An 18,514-nucleotide genomic window follows, 5' to 3' on the forward strand; every position below is an offset into this window, starting at 1 on the left:
AAATAATCTGAATTTTTAAACCATTCTTTTAGTGTCAGTATTAGGATACTTAAATATTTCACTTCAGTTTGTTTCCTTGCTGACAGATATGGCACATGACATGTTTGAACAGCTGGAATCCCCTTTCTTTTTAATAAATAATAATATTAATGATAGTAATTACTATTATTATTTTATTTCTTAACCACTTCTTGTGACTCCAGGTGGGTTACAACATGGCTAAAACACATAATCATCATAAGCATTATATAAAATGCACATATGAAAGCCTATTTCTACAAATACATATATTAAAATACATAGAACAAATATTAAAATATAGTAAATATAAGACACACATTTAAAATTCATGATTAAAACCTGGTAGGCCTGCTGGTTTTACATTCCTATTCGAGGACAATTGCCTTTCTTCAAGCAGATGGCTCAATAACTGCTGTGTCATACATTTTCAGTGTTTTGCTCTTCCAAATCCCACATTTGATTTTTAAATTCCAGTTGAAATATATAATTGACGTTACTGTAGAGTCCCAATTTACTATATTTCACCATTTGACTGTCACTTGAATTACAATGAAATCTCCTGTCAACCTCTCCCTGTTTGGCTTTTCTGCCTTCTTCAACAGTTGAATATGGAAACTGAACTATTTGACAGTCACCCATTTTACAGCTCTACTGACTCAGTTTGTGTTATTATCATTTAGTGAAGTCCTACTCTCTATGCACAAAACTGGTCCCTTTCCATTTTAAATGTTTGATTTTCATTCCTTTTTAAAGCCTATTTAAATCTTTGATATGCTTTTATTTGCTTTGCCAAATGCATTTCCTTTAGTGTTGTTAATGCCATTTTGCAAAATTTAAATACAAATTATAAACGATTTCCTAGTTGTATTCAAATGAATGTGCTCCACTCCTGACCATGAGGGTCTACATATCTGTAGTATATAGAGAATTGGGCATCCTTTTTTATGCTGCATTGATAAAAGGACAATGGCATGGATCACGTTGCTGTCAAATTCATTTTTCTCTCAAACTTCTAGTTATCTCTTTTTTCTCACCTTAGCCCTCTGAGCCAGGAGGCAGTGCCAACACATAAATCTTATTAAGGTGTGTCGGAAAGGGAGTTCTGTAAAAAATAATAATAATGCATGTCAAAACACTCTAATCATCCTGCTTTGAATCACAGGTGGTGAACAAACTGGTTTACCTGGATAGCATTTGGACATTAAATTGCAGATGATGTTAGAGTGGATCCTTTCTTTAATCTATATTTTGAAAATATTCATAGCACTTACAAAAATAAATTGGTAAATGAAAAAAGTTCATGCTTTTCGAAACTTCAGAACATGAATACATCTCAAAGTCACTGCTTCCAGATTGTCATCTGGATCCCACCGTAGTAGGTTTGCAAATCTGTTCTGTTTTTGTTCTGTTTTGGTTTTGAATTTTGGATGCCCACCGTTCTGTTTTTGGGAAGTTTCTGATATATCAGGGGCGTTCAGATTCATAATTTGGAACCCTGAGTTCCGTTTCTTTTTTCAGGAAGAATCTTCCCAAAAGCAGACCGGGGGGGGGGGGGGGGGGACAACCCAAAAACAGATCGGAATCTGTGCTGTTTCATACACCCTGACACTATAGTATCTATCCTACATATGAATTGCCCAGAGAATAATAATATTATAATAATATACTTTCTTTATATTCCACTCTATCTCCCTGAGGGGACTAAGAGCAGATTACAGGAGACATACAAGGCAAGCATTCAATGCCGTCATAATGAATAACAAAGACAGACAATACACAGACAGAGGCAAGACTTCCCGCTTTTCCATCTTCAGCATCTTCAGCCATGGGGAAGTGCTGTTGTTCCATTTTCCATGCCGAGGAGGACACCTTTCTGATCAAATTTGCCAGCATGTTTTTTTTAACAGGGCCGTTTTTACCTCCCTGCCAAAGCGGTACCTATTTATCTACTCACATGGCTGTTTATCAACTGGTAGGCAAGCAGAAGCTAGGACTGGTGGCGAAAGCTCATCCTGACCCACAGCTTGAACTGGACACAATGAGGTTAACTCAGTCTGGGTTTTTTTTTACTCTGTGAAGCAATTGGATTGTTTATTATTATCTTGCACCTATTTCCTTGAATAAATAATTAAAAACTGAAACAGAAGGGGGTTTTCACCATTCTTTTATAAGAGAGGTTTTTTTTTTCCAAGTCAGGAGCAACTTGAGAAACTAAGAGAGGATAAACAAGCACCTGGCAAATGCTCTAGTGAAACATTTTGTAGTGTACTATGCAAAATTTCTATGCCTAAAAAATAGCCCTTTTAGAAAGACCTTATTATTATTATTACATTAATCCAGCACAGCCCAGTCCAGACTGATCTTACTTACTCTTCCCACAGCCTTTCAATTTACATTAAACCTAGCAGTGTGGGGGACCGTGCCGTATAAGCAAGCTAGACTGAATCCAAGCTAGAAATAAGTGTACTACTTGAAGTGCTTTTACTGTTCAGAGCATTTAGGTAGATTTATAAGTATTAGATAAAAGTAGCTAAGTTGCTTTTATCCCCCTTCTGGACTTTCCATGTTTGTTGACTTTCATAAAAACAAGATGCAACATCTTCTAAGCCTTTTGGATATATACACGAAATCCTTCCAAGCACTGACCAATTTTAAAGAAACGTCCAAAGAGGATGGGCAGCTTTAAGCTCTATTTAAAACATAAAAATAGAAGAGTTACAGCAATTTGGCAGCCAAAAAAGCAATTTACAAGTCACCATGGAATCCGCAACTATGTGTAGGAAAAGCTGATCAAGAGACTATGGAAAAGATAATGGAACCAGAGAGCCAAAGGATCTCTCAGGTTGGAAAGTCACTTAATCTGGTGTCCAGTGAAATCCCTTAGTTTCTTTTCCTGAGCCATTAAAGCTTAGTGGGAAGTGGTCGTTGCATTATTATAGCTTTACGCAGCTTAGGGAAAGCCGGAGGACTGCAGTGTGGCTATACCTTCGCAGCTGCTTGCTTAAACTGCACTCCTTCGTTTCAGTTTATTTGTTTTAGCCATTAATTATAACAACACATGATAATGGGGTATAATAACTAGCCAGGCAGTAGAGTCGCCGTCAGTATGTTTAACAAAGATTTCAAAAATCTCGTCCGTAAGAAAAGAGGGAGTTTCAACGTTGACTCCGTCATATGCATTATCGTAGGCTAATGAAACTTAGCATGCCAGTTAGCACACCAGTCTGCAATTATATAAGCAAATTTCCAAGCTTACAACTCACTTGCCTCAAGTCAAAAGGAGGCCTTTGATAATTAAGTTACAGGCTCAGCAAAAGGCAGGTTGGGTTATACAGTAGTTCTGCAAATGAGTGGATCCTTCCCTATTAGAAAGGAGATACTTTCCTACTTTTCTTCTTAACCTTGGAAAAAAAGGGCACACCAGTTGTCCTGATATTTTTCTTTCCAAATATATTTGTTTTTGTTTGTTTAACCAGCGGTCATCCTAGTGCATATAATAACATGTAAAATATAAATCAAAACTAGTCTTTCTGCCCAAGGCAATCAACATTTTAACTAAAAATAAGCAAATCTTATTTGATGTCTCTAAGAAAACAGTTGCCTCCAAGCACTGCTCAATTTGACCAATACATCCAGACATGAAGAATGAGTACATATTTTAAAGGATGTCATCCCATATTTTGGAGAAAGTTGACACACACTCATAGTTGAAGAGGGGAGGGAAGCAAAGCTTTTATAAAGTCAGTTCTATGGACTATGCACAATTCTCACTATTTAATTTTCTTTATTTCTTTTTTCACTGTACAGTATATATTTTGGATCGAAGAAAAAGTCTTATTCATAAAGGGGGGACAATGAAGGAGCACACAAAGTTATTTTAACATTGGTTTAGGGGGGCTTTTTTGGGCAAGATTTTAGTCAGTTTGTGCCACTTTATCACAGTTTTAATGCTAAGACTTTCTGTCACATACAGGGTTGCACCTAACTGCCATTTGCTGCCCTCTGGACAAACAGTTGGAGACCAGTCTATAGCAATTTGTGAACTAACGTAGTTTTCTTTACAGGACCCTTTCTGTATTGAGATCTCGACTCAGTAATACTCAAATCTGTGGTATAATTATGTCTTCGTTGATCATTGACACAAGCTTTCAGAGAGCCTTAAAGGCATGTTTGTTGGTGGTGGCTATATCTTAATAAAGATTCATTGGGCTGCTGAAATGATGCTAAATCTGTTATCAGTTTTTAATATGTGCCTTCCGCAGGATGCTGTGCTCTTAATGTTTCTGTTCGTTATTGGAAGCCTTTAAACTTAAAGATAGCTTATAAATATTTTAATTAAAAATACGCAAATAATATACTCAAAATATGTAGACCATGTAGTCCTGTTATAATAGAAGGTTTTTTAGCTTTATGATTCTCAAAAGGTAAGTGGAACCTATCAAGTAGCCTTTAGGAGAAATGATCGAGCTTTTAAAAATGGGATTAACACTGCCCATATGCCTTGTTTTGAATCTTAAATATCAGGAAATCAAAGCATTGCAAAATCTGGGGATGAATGCCACAAAAATGGGTAAAGATAAGAACCAGACTGCTACAAAAATGTGTTTTGCAGTAAAATAAGTGAATGCCCTTGGCATAATTTTCTGTCTCTTTTATTTAAGATCTACTTTTTCAAGAGAAATAGACAAAAAAGAACGTTCATTCATAAGAGAGATTTATACCACACTGCAGATGAAAGCTGAAGCTTGCTGTGAAACAGGTATGGATACTGACAACTATGTATAGCCATGAGTGTTTTGAGACATTAAAATGAACTTTTGGAATTCATGGTAAGTCTATAGAGTACACATGGAACAATGAAACTGTTTGATCTGACTAATCAAAAGTAGTGAAAAATCATGTTTTAGCTTATGATGTATACACTTGGAGTCAAAGGCAAAAGATATAGAGGAATTTGGAGAAGAAAATCAATGAAAATCACAAGTGTCAAGAAAGAATAAAATGTATGGGGGGGAATTAATCCATAAGAATGAAGACGATACCTGGATGTATTGTCGAAGGCTTTCATGGCCGGAACCACAGGGTTGTTGTGTGTTTTCCGGGCTGTATGGCCATGTTCCAGATGTATTCTCTCCTTACATTTTGCCCACATCTATGGATCCCTGCTTCTCTCATGCTCCTGCATGGGAAGCTGGAGCTGACAGAGGGAGCTCACCCGCTCTCCCCGGATTTGAACTGCCGACCTATCGGTCAGCAGTCCTGCCGGCACAAGGGTTTAACCCACTGCACCACCGGGGGCTCATCCCCTCTGTTTCAGAGGAAGGACTTTATAAAATCGCCTCTGAGGATTCCTTCCCTGCAGAATTCACTGGGATGTAAGAAGTGCTCTGGGGCCACACTTTCTTAATGTGTTGCTGCCTTTGATGGGCTGGGAAGAGGGGCAAAGGGTGCCCTCCCAATTTTTTGGGGGCTGACCGGCCCCTTCTTTCTGTTGGGAATCACCCTGGACTACACAAGTCTACAAGTAGTCCCTGCCATAGATGTGGGTGAAACGTCAGGAGATAATGCTTCTGGGACATGGCCATACAGCCCGGAAAACACACAACAACCCAATATCTGGATGGTAGAAACAGCACAGACAATGGAAACAGTAGAGACAGTACTGTATGTATGTTTGTCTGTATGACATTAATATGTGGTAAGCTACTTTGAGTCCTGTGGGCGCGAAAAGTGGAATATAAATACTTATTATTATTATTATTATTATTATTATTATTATTATTATCTATGCTGGTGGAAGCCATGAGGGTGTCTGCACTACATCAGCTCTTAATCTGGTGCAAGGGAGAAATGGGATCCTAGTGTTTTGGAGATGGTGGACAACTGGATTTGGCAGGATCTGGTCCAGCCCAGTGTCCACTCTTCCAACATGATCACAAGAGGAGATGCCCAGATCCTCATACAATAAACAGTAATACTCACCCAACACATGGCAGAGGGCATTATCCTCATGTATGCATTGCTTCTGCTGCTTCCTAGGAAGAGGAATGTATGAAAGGGACAGCAGAACAGCCAGTTGAGAAAGAAACTGGTATTTTACAACTTGCCGGTTTCAGTTCCCACTAACAGGAATATCACTTGAATGGCAAACTAGAGAAACAAGACACTTGTGCAGGAATTTGAAAGAAGGCAAGTCGCTGTGCTATGCCATCACTATGTTTCCAATATGCCACCCAATTTTTATTTTTCTACAATGAGCAAATGATAATGATTTCTTGGTAGCCCACAGAAGGACATTCAGGCGTATAGAAGAAATGCATGTCATTTGTACGTTTGTACTTATTGTCCTTAAATATGCTCATTGCATCTGCTGCTTTCCAGGAAGAGGAATGCATTAAAGAGACAACAGAACAGCTGGTTCACTAAAGTACAATACGAAGTTGGCCTGTGTGTATCTTCTTTAAATCCACTCCATAACTTTGCAGTTCCTCCAGTCATGAACAGCAGCACAATCCAACATGGGAGAGGGTGGTCTCCCCATTATGCTTTTGGCCTCAAGGACATCCTGCCCCATTGAACAAGGAAGGGAATTTGTGTGGGACTTAGGTAAAAGTTAAGGTTTCCCCTGACATTAAGACCAGTCATGTCCGACTCTGGGGCTTGGTGCTCATCTCCATTTCTAAGCCGAAGAGCCGGCGTTGTCCGTAGACACCTCAAAGGTCATGTGGCCGGCATGACTGCATGGGACTTAGATATACATGTAAAATGCAACAAGTGTATCTTTACATTCAACTGAATATCTAGTATTATTTATATCTCACCTTCTTTATTTTCACTGAATTAATTACCCTCCTATGTTTTGTTTTTAGGAACTTCTGAGGAAGCACATGATAGAGAGGTAACTGGTTATCAACTTACTCAAACATAAAATTTCAAGTTCCTCTGTCAGTACTTCATTTATAAGGCAGTGCTGATCATGTATATAGTATTACTGTACACAGCATTTGAAAAGTCCAAAATAATTTAAAGGGCCATCTTGTCTTTCTCTCAACAGAGGTCATATCTCAGGATGACTAAGGAAGTTTCAGTCCAGATTAATTCTGTTTAAAAAGGAAATACTTTTGTATTGTCGAAGACTTTCATGGCTGGAATCACTGGGTTGCTGTGAATTTTCCAGGTTGTATGACCATGTTCCAGAAGTTTTTTCTCCTGGCGTTTTGTTCTGAGGATGCCTGCCATAGATGTGGGTGAAACATCAGGAGAAAATGCTTCTGGAATATGGCCATACAGCCCGAAAAACTCACAGCAACCCAAGGAAACACTTTGTTTACAATAAAGAGAATTATATTAATAAAAATAATATATAAAAATAATGATAGAAATGTTAATGAAATAGTAATAATAATACATAGTTACTTTAAATCATCCAATACTTTTAATCATTCAACAAAGTGATGTCAATACTAGTGTCACCCTACATTTCTGAAGTGTACAGTTGTAACAGGTACACCTACACACTTCCTTTGCAATCTCCAAAAATGACCACTTTTCAGTTTCCAAATAAAGAACAGATTTGGGGAAGAAAAATCAGTCTCCAAACATGAGAGATTTGCAAAAACCATGGCAGCTTTGGAACAGGAATGCTAAAATCACAGCTCTTCAGAAAAGATAAGTCATACCAAGCAAATGTTTTATTTGGATACTAGTGCAAGTGTGTTACGGTGCTTGTGGCTTTTGAATCATACAAGGAAATCTGAAATTGGTTCTCTTGAACAATTGTAAGGTAAAGGTAAATGTTTTCCCTTGACATTAAGTCTAGTTGTGCTCATCTCCATTTCTAAGCTGAAAAACCAGCATTGTCTACGGACCTCCAAGGTCATGTGACCGGCATGACTGCATGGAGTGCCATTGCTTTCCTGCTGGGGAGGTGCCTATTGATCTACTCATATTTTTTCGAACTGCTAGGTTGGCAGAAGCTGGGGCTAACAGCAGGAGCTCATCCCGCTCCCCGGATTCGAACCGTTGACCTTTCGGTCAGCCAGTCAGCTCAGTGGTTTAAACCGCTGCACCACGGGGGGATCAAGATTGTAAAAGGGTATAGAATAGAGGGGAACTTTGTTGTGTAATATCAGGCTGACAAACTCTTTAGGGTTTGTACGGAAATCACTATGGCATCGAGAAACAATATAAAATACAGCCACGTTGCTTGAAGTACAGTTACAGGTATCAATATATTTTTGTTTTTCAAAGATACTCCTCTAAAACATTGTGCTGGAGGTTGTTTCAAGCCTCGCTGTTAGAACATACCATGAGATGGAGCTGCTGGTCTTTCTCAATTGATCCACTCTGATGTGTGAAAATTTAAATGGAAAAAACCCCTTGCAAATGCTATTTGAACTTGCCAGCACACAAATAAGCCCGAAGCAGCCTTAACTTGCACACTTCTGCTGCCAACTTTTATACCTTCTTACTCAAATGACTCAATTATAGATTGAATGAGGCAAGTTTCCTTTTGTTTTGAGTTCCACGCCTAGTTTTCTGTACCTCATGAAGAGTGAAGCATACATATGCATCAAAGGAAGCACTGCCTCATCACAGAGAAACACGTTCTGTAACGAAAACATGTTACTGTATATTACAAAATATCCCCATATGTTCTGGAGGAATGACAGGATATAAATGAGTATTTTAGTAGTCGTTGCTGTAGTCATTAAACTGCCATTTAAAAACGTTTCAGGCTTTTGCTCATGAATGCAAAAGTATGTGCACTTGAAATTGATGTTTCCAAGTTATTTTTAGGAAATACGATCTAGAAAAGTTAAAACGAAGCCCAAAAATATATAAATTAGTCTCTTTCGAATTAATACTTGTGAAAGCTGATGCTTGACATTTTAAATTTGTCTAGAAAATGGAGAATGCAAGTCTTAAAATCTAGAATGTGCATTTGATTCGTACACAGTAACAAGTATTCATGTTTTCTGTCTACAGGAAATCAGAGGAAGCAACTCTGTCAAAGTCGTGCATTTTGGACTGGTGTAAGGCAAAAATGGTAATACTTCAGACCCTTAAAGAAAGTTACCGCAGTACTCACCATTTTCTGAGGACAAAGAGAGCTTTTGAATTGTTTTAGATTCAGACAGTCTTGAAATCTTATAGCTCATCAGCACATATGAAGCACTTTTAGTGCCTGTTGTTCATTTCTGAGAAAGTTAAGCAAGAGCTTAGATCAATTGGATTTAAATGTACTCAACTTTGACAGGACCCATCTACTGTTTTTAAACAAAGCTTGGTCCTAAAAGCCATTTGTGCTTAATCTCATGTGCTGCTCTGCATGTTCCAGTGGTTCCCAACCTTTGGTTCTTCAGGTGTTTTGGACTCCCAAAAATCCCAGCTAACTTACCAATGTGGGAACTAACATCCAAAATACCTGGAGGGCTAAAGGTTGAGAACCACTGGGGAAAAGCATTTGTCCACTAATTAACAAAACATGTTAACATCAGCAAAACATAATATGACCCAACATTCTTCTGTTTGCCTCTACTCATTACTTTATGCCTTGGATAGGTCACATCTTACAAGCTCATATTCATTTAGTTCAGTGGTTGTCAACCTGTGGGTCCCCAGATGTTTTGGCCTTCAACTCCCAGAAATCCTAACAGGTGGTAAACTGGCCGGGATTTCTGGGAGTTTTAGGCCAAAACACCTGGGGACCCACAGGTTATGAACCACTGATTTAGTTGTAGATAGGCAGTACCTACATCATTGGCTCATATATTAAAGGCGCGAGAAGATAACTTTACCGAGGACCTTACTGTCTGAAGAATAGTTCCAAAACTTTACTAGGTTTCAGTTATATTACAGTAGAGTCTCACTTATCCAACATATACAGGCAGAAAGTTGGATAAGTGAATATGTTGGATAATAAGGAGGGATTAAGGAAAAGCCTATTAAACATCAAATTAGGTTATGATTTTACAAATTAAGCACCAAAACATCATGTTATACAACAAGTTTGACAGAAAAAGTAGTTCAATACGCAGTAATGCTATGTAGCAATTACTGTATGAATTTAGCACTAAAATATCACGATGTATTGAAAACACTGACTACAAAAATGCATTGGATAATCCAGAACATTGGATAAGCAAGTGTTGGATAAGTGAGACTCTACTGTACTCAGATCGATTGCACTATGTAACAAAATTTGAAAAAATTCTGTTCCTGTTTGGAAAGTTTTATTTCCTGTTTAATTGTGCGGTACTTACTTTGAAAGTAGTTGTTATACTCCAGAAACTTTGTTTTTGTGGCTGCCACAACGATGTTGAATTGGTTGAGCTTTTATGAGATATACATTGAAAAACTATAGCAAAATGTGCTGCAGGATGTCCCACAAAAACAAGGTTTTGGCAGTTTAATAAACTTTTCCTGTGTTTCTATGATAGAACCAATTAGGAAATTACATTTATAACCCAGGAACAAAAAATGTGTTACGTAGTGTTATCATTCTTTTTATCTCCCTCCCTCTCTTATGCTTTAGTCATAAGTAATATAAAGTTTATATAGAAAGAGAGTGAGAGAGTGTGAAATAAAGTTTTAGTCATAAGCTGTATAAGCTTTATATTGCTTATGACTAAAGCAAAACACTAAATGATTTCCAAGATATCACGACAGATCTGTTTTTAATTTCTTTCAGCAATGATCACAGTGCATAAGAGCAGCAATAAAAAAATCTTCTCGACACGTGCACAGCGTTTTGGCCAAATAGGCTACAATTTTCTCATTAGAGATTTTGTTAGATAAGCACACAGCCCAAATGCTGGCTATCGTGAAAGACGCTAGCATGACGTAAGGTTGAATGTGGAGACCGGATTTCCCATTTTGCAAAAAAAATGAAATAAAAATGTTTTTGTACGTCTGGCTGCACGGTTGCTCCAGTTCCACAAAGGCTGCAATTGTCTCCCAAGAGTTGGCCCATTTTGGCTCAAATCCTCACATCTTACAAAACTACAAAAACAGTCCAACATAAAGTAAACAGCACAGCACAGAAATGACTTGCAGGATTATGAAGCAGAAAACTCCAGGATCTCAAAGACCAAGGTATGGGGCACGCATGGGCAAACTTTGGCCCTCCAAGTGTTTTGGACTTCAACTCCCACAATTCCTAACAGCTTACCAGCTATTAGGAATTGTGGGAGCTAAAGTCTAAAATATCTGGAAGGCCAAGGTTTGCCCATACCTGGCATAGAGGTCCCCAAAGGTTTTCCACCAAACAGCGTACAATGAACAAACTCTTCTTTAGAGTAAATAAATGAGAAGACTCATTCTGAGCTGGATTCAAGTTGCTTGTGTCATGAAATATATATGATTTAAATGGAATTGTATGAAAGGTGTATGAATGGGGCCTAATTGGGCTGAAGACACAATTCTAAATATTGAGGCCTGGAAAACAACTGCACTCAGGAACTGTAGTTTAAAGTTGCTGATGAGAAATGTGACAAATGATTAACTGTTGACATTGCTAACCTGATGAACTTTTGGTGAAAAACAACCTTTTTACATTATCAGAGACAATGACTCTTTAAGTTAAGGATATATTTACAAAGTTCCTTACATTAAGAAGGAAGTCAACACAAGGCTCCTTACGTTTAACAACACCAATTAAGAAGAATCAACATCTGTCCAGGAACTGAGATGGAATCAACGTATTTTAGGCTGGAAAAAATCTATCATTCATTTACAACTTTGGAACACCATCAGCAAGAATTATTGCTATATAAGAGACCTAATATTCCAAAAGTGTGGCAGACCAGAGGAGTCTGGCCCACCTACCATTCTTCTCTTTGGGAAGGATAGAGATGGTGTACCTTGGAGTGTCAGATGTGCTATGGGAAAGCAAGATTCTGGACATTTGCCTCCTTTTCTCAAGGAAAGAGGAAGGAGTGGGATTTTGGGGTCATGATAACATTGGCCAGGGTGTCAGTTCTGCTGTAGGGAAAACACAGATCTGATCCTTGGCATTGTTCTTAGGGAAAGAGGATGCATTTTAGAAATTTTGGAAGTTTGGAACTGTGCAGTGGCAGATTTTGCAGGGAAACAATCTGGTTTAAGTGGTGTTCTTCAAAGCAGAAGAATGGAGAAATGGTAATATTGGGATGAATTTTGATGAGTGAATACATAGGTGTGTGAATGCTGAGTGAAAATGCAATTCCCCTTTGTTTGTTAGCCAGTGTAACTGTAGGTTGTTTGTGGATTCAATGTAGTTACACAGAATCTGTATGTCCAATGTCGTTCTTTGTATAAAAGTGTGAAATTTCTGATATACCCTCTTCACACAGAAATTGCAATAAAAGGAACCTTTGTTTAAAAAGTATTCATGACCCTTGCAGAATTACCAGCTGCACTGCTCCCCACCTCCAAGGTCCAAGACACCGTTCAAAGCCAACCAAAATGATGGGGCCGTGGAGCTCAGCACAAGAGTAGGGCAGTGCAAGACCCCTCTCTGCCTCCTCATCTGTGGCACAAACCACTGTGGAAAGACATCTGAGCAGCTTACAACTGCATACTCATCCCATGTTATATGACTGCAGAGTGAAACTTCAACTTAAGGCTTTGCAATTGATATCCCAATATCATTTTAACAGATAGCATCGTCACTTGGGATGCCTCTTCCAAAGATCAACTTTGAACAACACCATGTTGTGAAGAAATATGCTCTCAGCTTTACCATCTCCCTCTTAGTTTAGCTGACTAACTATTATTTGACTTCTTGAAAAACGTAGACTACATAATGCTTATTTTGCATTTTTAAGCAGTAACAAACAATGGATCGTGAAGGAAGCATTGTGTTGTATTTGCCATAAGTGTCCCTTTGTAGTCATGTATTAAGAATGGCTTTTTTCCTACGTTGTTCTTCTGTGTCATCTGAAGAATGGTGTGATACAATACAAATTTAATCTTAGCCATTTCGTTTGAGATCAAAATTAATTGAAATTTAGTTATGCCACTAAAATGCACTCTTGCCAAATAAAAAGATGGAAATTGATTTTTTTAATATTTTGGTTTTAATAGCATCTTTTTTCAAATCTGCATTTGAGATATTTGGAGGAGTTTTTAGGTCCTCGGTTTTTTAAAAAAAACCTTTAGAAACTGTACAACACATGCCTCGTGGATGATAGGTTTAGTAGCAAGAAGAGGGAAATAAAGCACAGAGACTTATCAGTAATAGTCAGACGAATGCATTAAATCCATGCTGAAAAGCTTATGTCCTCAGCAGACAAAAAGTGGTAAAATGCGTAAGATGCTCAGCCCTCATTGGGGGAAGGGGGCTATTAGTAACGCGGGAGCTATGAGACAGATACGTCATTCACCATGCTCTATTCCACCATGTATAGCTGCGTATAAAACAAAATGGTTTCTATGCTTCTTTACAATGGCTTGAGGAGAGCATATGGCTCACAAGATATTACATGTAAATGCACTTTCCCTGGTAAATGCAGTCCAACAGCAGATCAAGGGAACCTTTTGCTTGTTCAACCTAAGGATGCTAAAATACGTTACTGAGCCACAGAGCTATTTTGCTGAATTGCAGCCATATTTCTGTCAGTACAAGTGATGGTCTATATGAGGGATTAATCTGACACCAGACAGTGATCCTTAATCCTTCAGTATATCATAATCTATTTACTTTGCATGCTAAGAGGATTTTGGCTTTAAAATATACAGGAAGTGATGCTAGAAATGCACAGAAGATCAGGAATGCCATTTCCTAAAAACTCAGTTTCTAATACAATCCCTTTATGGATTTCTTGGAGTTCTGTCCTTTCAAAGAATTGAATAGAGATTTAGCTGGAACCGGGCATATGTTTCTTTTTTTGTACAACAGCCCTACAACTGTGTTTCTTCCTGCGACTACTCTGCCACTTTTGTTCGCATGCTTGTATGCCGGTTGTAAGACATGAAATGAAAGCTTTTTCCTCGACTGCAGATCATTTCCAGCGGGATGACATGGGAGTCTTTTTCTTGACAAAATCAAAGTAGATTCCAAGCCTTGGGCCATTTTTGTGTAACTGCTGGGTTGATTTATTAAAAGCGTTTACAAACTCTACCTTTAGTCACCAAAATATATCGCTGTGGAATAGGTTACTGGTGCTGTTCTGAGCTCAAATTGTTGTTTTATATACTAGTGGTTTTATTTTGTATTGTACTGTGTGTTTATTTTATGCGTTGTTTTACGCACCTTGTGCCATATGTAAGCCACTCGGAGTCCCTTCGGGGAGATGAAGGCAGGGTACAAAAATAAAGTCATTACCGTGTTTCCCCAAAAATAAGACAATGTCTTATATTAATTTTTGCTCCCAAAGATGCACTAGGTCTTATTTTTCCATTAAGAAGAATTCACATTTATTGTTGAACCAAAAAAATGAACATTTATTATATACTATTCAGTAGTTGTCACAAACCAGCATGACCAGACAAACTGAATCCTATCAAGAATTTATTGTTACTACCACTATTTCCATGTACAAAAATCTATGGTATGTACATTTATTGATCCTGCATGCTCTGGTGTTCTGTTTGGCGGGCATGCTTCCAAACAAAAACTTTGCTAGGTCTTACTTTCGGGGGAGGCCTTATATTTAGCAATTCAGCAAAACCTCTACTAGGTCTTATTTTCAGGAAATGTCTTATTTTCGGGGAAACAGGATATTATTATTATTATTAAAATTCCAATCCTTAATACAATATTGTAACAAAACAAATTATACAACATCGCAATAAAATCAAGATAATGTAAACATGGCTATTCAAGCAACTACATACAACATTTCAAACTAACTAAAAATACTTTAAAATGCAAATAACACCCTGTCCTGGCACACACACAAAAGACTATCATGGCCTTGTTAACCATACCACACTTAAAAGGACGCTCCAAAGGCAGGGCATCACCCCAGAAGGCGTAATGTTGCTTGTTTGCTTGGAGAAAAGCTCTCAAAAGTTCTCGATTCATGTAAAGTTTGGTATGATCGGAGTTGCTCTTGAATAATTTCAGATCCACTCACCTTTAAGATTTTAAAAGCAATTGTATCTAAATAGAGACCAGAAACATATTTAAAAGTCTGATATACATAAGCCAGACAAAGTTCTAGCAGCCGTCTTCCACTCTAGCTGAAGCTAGAAACAAGGCATTAAACAATCTAAAGGTTCCCAGAACATGGATCATCTTAAGCAGGGTATCTCTAGCCAAAAAAGATCTGGTGAACAAATTGAATCTAGTAAAAGGATTTCAAAACTACCAAAATTATCTGTGGTACTCCAACTCACCATGGCTAAAAGTATAGGATCCTGAAGCAGATTGTAAGCTTGCTCCATCAGGGGAGTGAGACCCCACTCAGAACAGACAAAGCCCCTGGAAACATGCATTGATTTACAGTATTTATATTCCGCCCTTCTCATCCCGAAGGGGACTCGGGGCAGATCACAATGTGCACATATAATGGCAAACATTCAAAGCCATATAAACATAGAGACAGAGACGCAGAGGCAATTTAACATTCTCCAGCTTCCAGCTTCCTGAGGGTTTGCTCGATTCCGGCCACAGGGGGAGCAGCTGCTTCATCATCCATTGTGGCATCTTGATGGATACTCCTCATTCCACATGGGAGCTGGACGAGTTTTATGGTGTCGTAAATTAGTTAAATTTGCCTCCCCACAGAGCGGTACCTAAATTCCTACTTGATAGATGCAACTATCTTTCGGTTGCTTAGGTCAGCAATCTCAAATGTCTCCATCTTGAAGGTTTCAGATTCTGTTTTCAGATCCTCATCCAACCTATTGCTGAATCCAGATAATGGCTGAAATCTGCCACAGCGTCACCTTTCTAATGAAAAAAAGAAATACTAATCACATCCCATTTAGTACCTAATGGGCGTCCTCATCTAGAAGCTTCCTGTTCACCATAAAACTAGATTAAAAGCTTCTGCCTCTGGCCATTTTATAGAAAGATAACAGATCTCCCAGTGCTGCTTTTTGAAATATGAGGGTAACCACTGTATGCTGTACACAGCACAGAAATTGTCTAACAAGATATGGTGTCAAATGTCACTGAGAGATCAAAGAAAATTAACAGGATTCAATTCTCCATCTGTTTCACTAAAGCTAAGGCAGTGCTGAATCATGTTCTCAACCTAGATTGAAATGAGTCCAGATAATTTGGGATTCCATGCTACAAGCGTGATTGAAATTTTACCTGGATACCAAGCAGGCCACCTGACACCCACATAGACCACCTTCTAGCCGCTTTGAGTGTCCTTTGTGGAGGGAAAAGCAGGCAATAAATATCATCATCATAATGCTATGTTCAATGAATCTGACTTGCAAACAAGCTTTTAGGCAGGGAGATGCCTCTTGCCATAGTCTGAACAACAAAAGCCAGGGTAGGATTTTTTTTTTAATTCCTAGTCATCTTGGGAAGAAGGCCAGCCTTATTTTACAGTAAAAACTGGAATTTTCCTTTGAAACCTCCTTCCCTCTGCTGACAAGGAAATGGTCTCAATGTTGCCTTCAAGAGAGCATTTGGTGTTTAACTATCTTCTTACTTAAAATGAAGGCAAACCTTGCCAAATAGTTGCAGAAACCAAGATAGGAAGCAAATTACAGAGGAACTCTGTTGTGAGGCGACGTGAGATGAGAGAGTGAGCCAGAGGTAAGGGAAAGTGAGCAGTGTGTGTGTGTGTGTGTGTGTGTAGTGGAGTCCAAAAAGCAAGGAGAAGGTACATTGTGAGGGTGCCTGATAGGAGAAGGGAGAAGAAAGAAAGAATGAGCCGTGTGGGTAGTGGAGGGCAAGAACTAAGAGGAAAGCATTGGGAGGGGAGGACAGGGGAAATATTGGAGTAAGAGGGAAAGCAGAAAGCTATGTGAGCCAAGTAGGGCAAGAAATAAGGATGAACGCATTGTGAAGACACAAAATGAGGCAAGAGATAGAGTAGGGAGGAAAGGAGAGCAAGCCATACAAGTAGTATACATGGAAAAAGCAAAGAAGGTGCCTTCAAGGTGAGTTTGCCAAGAGGTCATGGTGGCCCGTGGTCTCATGGGAAATTCCATGACCAAGCAGAGATTTAAGTTTGGGTGTGTTGAACCCAGTCCAGCACATCAAATATCACTCTAATGCTGTACCCAGTTCCAGTTGTAATTAAAAATTGTTATAAAATCTAGACATAGTGAAAGAAAAATGCATTGACTAATGTTCTGAATTTACATACCTTTTAAGGAAGTAGCATGTAGAAACTCTAGAATGTTGTTTCATCCAACAATGCCTAGGGCTGGGTGGATGTCCACCACCCACATAGGCATGTTGCTCCAAAAGGGCTCTCTGTGCTTGCACAACAGACGTGTCAGTCTTCTGGGTCCATTGGAGCCTTTTTAATAATGGCGTCATTCCTGATCCTTTTCAGGTGACTAATAAGGCCTTTTCCTCTTTGAGGGGGGGCGCGTTAAAAACAGTTTAGATGGTTACTTCTAGAATAATACATCATCATTTAATTTTGTTCTGGGCCGCTGTAGTTACCTTTTTGTTTAAGTTTCTCAAAAGTGACTAACATCTTGTTAGTTTTTTTATAAAAACCATCTAAAATATCACAAGCCACTGGCTTTTGTTCAGTTTATCATCACCTGATGGCTCTGCTGCCTTAAGACTCAACACTGGTTATTTCAAGAGCAAAGCACAAGGTATAAAATATGTTTTGGTGGGATTAGGATCCAAATGTTCATCCCCAATATCCACCACAAGTTGCATTGAGATGGGGAGCAAAAGGTTTTCAGGAAAAATCACAAGTAACCATGTTTGTCTGGCTGGGAGGGTGAGCTGTACAACCACAAAACCACTGTTTTATTTTATTTGGGGAGGTTGATTTTGCCGATAATATAATTTGGGGCTTGTGGCACATTGGCCGTGTTGCCTGTCAAAAAGAAGCCACAGGAGCAGCAGTGGAACTGTCTGCCTCGGAGTCCAGTGGAATCTCCTTCCTTTTAAATAGAGGCTGGATGGCCATCTGTCGGGGCTGTTTTGATTGTGCTTTTCATGCATAGCAGGGGGTTAGACTAGATGGCCCATGCAATCTCTTCCAACCCTACAATTCAAAGTTCCACAATTATAAATGTAGCTTAAAGGTTACAGTTACGCTACGAACAAATTTGTTGGGTTTTATTATAAAAGGACCCCATAGTTGCTGAAACAATTACAAACAGCTAGTGACTTGTAACTAAACCCGGTGGCGCATTAGGTTAAACCCTTGTGCCAGCAGGACTGATGACTTGAAGGTTGGGTTGCTGACCTGAAGGTTGCTGGTTGAAATCCAACCTGGGTGGGGGGATGAGCTCTCTCTATCAGCTCCAGCTCCGTGCGGGGACATGAGAGAAGCCTCCCACAAGGATGGTAAAAGCATCAAAACATCTGGGTGTCCCCTGGGCAACATCCTTGCATACGGCTAATTCT

The 18,514-nt window shown here is 38.8% G+C and overlaps 1 protein-coding gene across 6 annotated transcripts in view; it reads left to right on the top strand.

Moving 5' to 3' along the window:
• Nucleotides 1–14,125, top strand: part of wdpcp (WD repeat containing planar cell polarity effector) — a 222,074-nt gene extending 207,949 nt beyond the window's left edge. For 3 of the 6 annotated variants that reach the window (XM_062958993.1, XM_062958957.1, XM_062958965.1), the window contains 3 exons: nucleotides 4,683–4,780; nucleotides 6,891–6,919; nucleotides 9,010–14,125. In XM_062958993.1, the coding sequence (XP_062815063.1) occupies nucleotides 4,683–4,780; nucleotides 6,891–6,919; nucleotides 9,010–9,060 (178 nt within the window). In that variant the 3' untranslated portion in view covers nucleotides 9,061–14,125. The remainder of the gene's footprint in view (nucleotides 1–4,682; nucleotides 4,781–6,890; nucleotides 6,920–9,009) is intronic. The other 3 variants (XR_010000055.1, XM_062958984.1, XM_008114270.3) reach the window with 3 other exon arrangements.
• Nucleotides 14,126–18,514: the final 4,389 nt, after the last annotated feature.

Source organism: Anolis carolinensis, chromosome 1 (assembly GCF_035594765.1).
Source record: "Anolis carolinensis isolate JA03-04 chromosome 1, rAnoCar3.1.pri, whole genome shotgun sequence".
Lineage (NCBI taxonomy): Eukaryota > Metazoa > Chordata > Lepidosauria > Squamata > Dactyloidae > Anolis > Anolis carolinensis.